Source organism: Trematomus bernacchii, unplaced genomic scaffold (assembly GCF_902827165.1).
Source record: "Trematomus bernacchii unplaced genomic scaffold, fTreBer1.1, whole genome shotgun sequence".
NCBI lineage: Eukaryota > Metazoa > Chordata > Actinopteri > Perciformes > Nototheniidae > Trematomus > Trematomus bernacchii.
Genome location: NW_022987745.1, coordinates 59081 through 64821, shown reverse-complemented (window position 1 = coordinate 64821; position 5741 = coordinate 59081). Strand labels below are relative to the sequence as shown.

Below are 5741 nucleotides of genomic sequence, written 5' to 3'. Positions count from 1 at the left end.
GACCGGCACTGGAACACGGAAACATGACTGTAAGGTCCGGTTCTGGAGCAGTGACTATGGCTGCTGGGCACGGAACAGAAGCCTGGACCCTGGCTGTGTGAGCCAGGTAATGGAGCACGGAAGCATGGCTGTGTGGGCCGGTACTGGTGCACGGATCCATGGCTGTGTGGGCCGGTACTGGACCACGAGCCGGCCTCCCGACCTTGCGTTTCTCCGAGGCCCCCTGGAGGCTCCGTGGACCTCCAAACGCCAGGCGGGATCCCAAAAAAGGGCCAGAGAATGGAGCTGGAACCACTGGAGCACGGGCTGGAACCTTGGTCTTGCGTCTCCTAGAGATTCTTTGGAGGATCTGTGGGCCTCCCCAGGCCTGGTCATACCCCAGGAAAGGGTTAGAGGCTTCGGACAAGTCCTCAGGACTACTTGTGAAAAGTTGTAGCCACTCAGGCAACATGCTCCTAAGCCAGGGCTGGCGAGCAACCTCCTGACGTGCCTCCTTCAACGCAGCCTCTCTACCACGTCTAGAAGAGGCGCCATTCCAGGTATAAAAAAATGTACTCCAGAGAGTACCCAAGACATTCTGCCTGTCGAGCAAAACGATCTGAGTCTGCTGAGTCCAAAGGTGGTCGGTTCATTCTGTTAGGATGGCGTGGAAGGGTAGGACCCAAATGCAGACTATCAAAAAAGGTAACAGGTCTCGTAACAAAAAGCGAGCTTTATTTTAAAAGCTGATCAAAAAACAAGGCATGAAACAAATGGGTTGTACAAAAAACTGACCGTGACCAACATGGAGGGAGACAGGAGAGACAACCGTGACTGACATGGAGGAAGACAGGAAAAACCAACAATGAACCGACAAGGCACACAGGGGAAGACAAGACTAAATACAGAGAGGGGTAATCACAAGACGAGACACAGCTGGGGTAAGGGAGGCAGAAACACAAGGGCAACAGGTGAACACAATCAGACAATCAGACACACCAGGGAAACTAATGACAGGAAGGCAAACACAGGAAGAAGGAACAGAGAAGACACAAAGAGGAAAACATTTCAAAACAAAAGGTGGAAAATGAAAACATAAATACAAAACCGTAACACACACTTTCTAGTAAAGATGCATCTTTCTCATCCTGTGCCTTAGAGACGTCATTTTAAATATCTCCAATATAAAAACCCTTTAATCAGTGTCAGCACTCAAAGGGTTTCACAAGAGAATCTCCTCAAAATAGTAATAAAAAGGTTTATTTACCATTTGTATTAAATGTGGATGTATTCTCTTCTTCACCGGGGGGGTCGTCTTCTCTTTATAGGACATGGTGCTTTCTGGGAAATGTAGTTCTAGCAGTTGAAAGTTTAATTTATTTAGGTTTTGGCCTGAAAACATGAACACTAGAAAATAAAAATATATTTTCACTGTTTCCAAAACATTCAATCTTTTTTATTTGTGCAAAACTGTGATATGTTTCTCAATATGAAGTAAAATATGATCCAACCTCTGTCTCTCTTTCCAGGTTTTTGTTTGTAATGCTGCGTTCACACCGGACGCAAAGCACACTATTTGCGAGGCGCGTTTACGTGATTAAAGTCAAAGAGAAAGACGTGGATAGACGCTTCATTCGCCCGGACGGTTTAATGTTAAACTCCAGGGAAACATCTGCGTGAGGCTGTCTCTTAAAGCCAATCAGCGGTGAGGATCTCAGCCTGTCGTTCCACGTTGAATCAGAAAAACAAAACAGCAGCCGATAGCTGTTAGCCGTAAGCCGTTAGCTGTTAGCCGTTAGCTTTAACCCGTTAGCTGTTATCACACATAGCTCAACGTTCTCCATATCTGTTCAGAAACTTGAGAAACGTCATTGTTTATAAATGTACAAACCACAGATGGAATGAATGTGCTGCTTTATTTCTGTCTGTATGACGTTGTTGTGAGTTTGGAAGGAGCGGCTACATGTTAGCTTAGCTCGATCGATCCGACCTCCATTCAGCAAACATTTTAAACGTCTGCCGTCTTTTAAGCACACTCGTCAAACCATTAATTCATAGTTTTACTTCCCGGTTTTAGTCTGTAGTTATTTCGGCATCAATTTGAAATGTGTATTTCATTTAAATCCCAGAAAAATATGTTGTTGGTATTTACATGGAGATAAGCCCCGCCTCCTCGCCAGCACGTCTAGTTTGAGTGACGCGAGGAAACACCGATGAGGCTGCGGTTAAACTCGTAACGGGATGTGAAACTTTGCTGTCAGTAAAAAGCATTACAAATAAAAAAACATGGAGACATTATTTTAATTTCAAAATAACGACAACAATAAAGACGTTAAAGTTTATTTACGTGAGTCTTATTTTTGTAGCTCTAACTTCCTGTTGCTTCTGTTTTCAAACCCTTTAGAAAATAGGATCATAAGTTGTTTATTGCGGAACATTTTAATTGGAAACCTTTTATTCAATAAAATGAAGCTGCTAATATCTAATAATTAAAAAATAGTTGTCTTAAATGTGAGGAAATATTATTTTCAAATCAAAGGAGGTATTCTGAGTTTTTTCAAAGTGCGACAAACTTTATTAAATATTTTTTTAAAGCTTTAAATCTTTGAGTTAAAACACGTTTTTTCAATACAATTCCAAATAAATTCTGAAATAAAATGTCAAAGGATGACTGAGAATAAAGTCAGCCGTCTCCAGACTCTCTATAAAATAATTTATTAAGTTTAAGGTATTTTACAATCAAGAAATTGAGCTTAAAGTACGTTTTCAATTATACAAAATCTACACATTTAAACAAGGGGGAAAGTAAACTTTAATTAATTATTTAAAAAAAGTAAATTATTAAATATGTAAATCTACAAATAAATAAACCCAGGGAAAACAAACTTCTAAAAATATGTTTAAGAGAAATTTCGTTTCATTTTTTAAATGCACATTTCATTTTGTGGGACTGTAATCGTGTGTGTGTGTGTGTGTGTGTGTGTGTGTGTGTGTGTGTGTGTGTGTGTGTGTGTGTGTGTGTGTGTGTGTAAATCTTTTGAAGAAGCTTACTTTGTTTTTAATTCATGTTTTTAATAATAATGAATTTATTCACAGAGGCAGTTTGAACAGTGTTACAAGTTGAATCACATATCAAATTGAACATTTCTGCTTTTAAATCCTCCTCTTTATCTCAGTAAGCGCAAAAAGTAATTAAACAGACCGACAGGAAGTAAACACTAAAGGGAACAACAGAAGAAGAGAGACAGGAAGTAAACACTAAAGGAAACAGCAGAAGAAGACAGACAGGAAGTAAACACTAAAGGAAACAGCAAAAGAAGACAGACAGGAAGTAAACACTAAAGGGAACAGCAGAAGAAGACAGACAGGAAGTAAACACTAAAGGAAACAGCAGAACAAGACAGACAGGAAGTAAACAGGTACACAGTATGGGCTCTGGCAGTGTGATATAAAAAAAAATGAACAGAGAATTAATAATAATATAATTAGTTGTTATAACATATGTCTCCCCCTGATGTCAATTGGTTTGTATTCAAAATATATGATGTTCATATATGTCTCTGTATAAAATAAATTAAAGAAAAGATGGCTTTAGGGTCTGCTGGCTGACGGCGGTCAGACCACCACATCACCTGACCAATCAGGTACGGTAACAATTTAGTACCTGACACACATCTCTAGTTACAGGTAATACAAAACTAGCAGGGGCTTTCACACACACTCCACAAGGTTTTTTTCCTTGAGCACATCGTAAAGATGCGGGTCCAGCTCACGGAGAGCATTGATCAGAACCCTGCTGGCGTCAGCTCCTTTTCTTCGCACCGTGTCCACCACCTCTCGTGCTCTGTCCTTTCGGGCTTTGGTTCTGGCTATCTCCATTTCAGAATCATTGATCACTTCAGACTCAAAGAGTTTATCCAGAAGGTCGTCCAGCACAGGTAGAGTCACTCTTTGAATGAACTGTGTCCGAAAGAGCGGCCACTGGTCTGCTGGGACTCTGCTCTCTGCTGGGACTCTGCTCTCTGCTGAGACTCTGCTCTCTGCTGGGACTCTGCTCTCTGCTGGGACTCTGCTCTCTGCTGGGACTCTGCTCTCTGCTGGGTCTCTGCTCTCTGCTGGGTCTCTGCTCTCTGCTGGGACTCTGCTCTCTGCCCGGACTCTGCTCTCTGCTGGGACTCTGCTCTCTGCTGGGACTCTGCTCTCTGCTGGGACTCTGCTCTCTGCTGGGACTCTGCTCTCTGCTGGGACTCTGCTCTCTGCTGGGTCTCTGCTCTCTGCTGGGTCTCTGCTCTCTGCCCGGACTCTGCTCTCTGCTGGGACTCTGCTCTCTGCTGGGACTCTGCTCTCTGCTGGGACTCTGCTCTCTGCCCGGACGCTGCTCTCTGCTGGGACGCTGCTCTCTGCTGGGACATTTATCTGGGACATTTCCTGACTTGGACCTGGTAGATAAACAGGGAGAATACTTTTGTGGAATATCCAACAATCACATTAAACAGATCTCTTAAAAATTAAAGTAACTCGACATTTCCAGGGGGGGATATTCGTTCACAAAAAGATTACATTTATAATATGTAACATGACATCAGGTGGAGTCTTTACCTTTCAGTAACACGCGACAATACCAGACTACATTTCCACCTTGGTCCTTGAGCTTCAAAACCACTGTCTCTGTGCTCGTCGTCACGAAAACTTGAAATGTCGGATGGTAGTTTGGTCCAAACCTAGATTCAAATGTTTTACTCTGAAAACCAGAAGCAGAAGTTAAAAGTGTATCCGTTTCTTTCCTGATTGTGGATCCACATGCAGATAAATGTGTGTTAATGATCATTGTGTTTCTTTAGAGGAGCATCAGTGACTCACCTCAGGCTGAATGAAGACAGGTTCAGGTTCACAGTGCACACTGTAACTGTGATGAATGTCCAGCTTACAGTCGGAGGAGACCTTGATGTGCAAAGCACCTCCTTGTCGGACAGCAACCTTCAGTAACAGAGTAACTTTAGTTATGCTCAGATAGTCAAGGCTACTTTATTTAAAGACATTAAACAACAACAAACGTTGACAGACCTGCTCCACAAAGTGATGAGATATACAATCAATCACAACATAATTATAAGTATTTATTGCCTTTCTAAAGGAATATTCAAAATAGATTCTTTTAATTCTTGGATATAAGCTACTGAAGAAGCTATTCCTTTGGCACAGGGCTCACTTCAGTGTCTGTTTGAGACACACCAGGATGTCAGCTAACTTTGTTGTAATTGTACTAGAGGCTATGAGGACGGGCGTTTCTAAAATAGCTAGAAAGTCCGCTCAGGGAGTGCAGGGGGGGGGGGGGGCGGATTAAACACAGGACACCGGGGGGCGGAGCTCGTGTCCTGAGTGAAACCAAAAGAGGACTTATTTGTATTCACGATGTCACATTAATCCAAACCATGATCTTATTTTTTATGCCTGCACAAGTAGTGTTGGTACCTAAACCTGATCCTGAGCTGTAACAGGACAGAGTGTCTCTGAGTATCGTGTCACAACGTTAACCAAAACACAAACCGTCTGTGTCAGTTATACAACACAACAGGCTGCTGCCCAAGCTGTAAAGTATGGCTGGTAGGGATGAGATCACGTGGCAGTGATTCATCTCAGCAGGTCTTTCAGTTCTGTGTGATGTGTTTACTATTCATGCCATCAGCTTCCGCAGACAGAAAGACATGCTGAGAGAGAATCATACAAAACCACAAACAGTTCAGATAGATCTTACTCTTCTC

The 5741-nt window shown here is 42.4% G+C and overlaps 1 protein-coding gene across 1 annotated transcript in view; it reads right to left on the bottom strand.

The window, feature by feature from the left end:
- Window positions 1–3690: 3690 nt before the first annotated feature.
- The window catches only part of LOC117496423, a 2833-nt gene continuing 782 nt past the window's right edge, over window positions 3691–5741 (bottom strand). The window contains exons 2-5 of the mRNA XM_034148087.1: window positions 4840–5002; window positions 4579–4720; window positions 4323–4418; window positions 3691–3926 (exon numbers count right to left, since the gene is read on the bottom strand). Of these exons, the coding sequence (XP_034003978.1) occupies window positions 3691–3926; window positions 4323–4418; window positions 4579–4720; window positions 4840–5002 (637 nt within the window). The remainder of the gene's footprint in view (window positions 3927–4322; window positions 4419–4578; window positions 4721–4839; window positions 5003–5741) is intronic.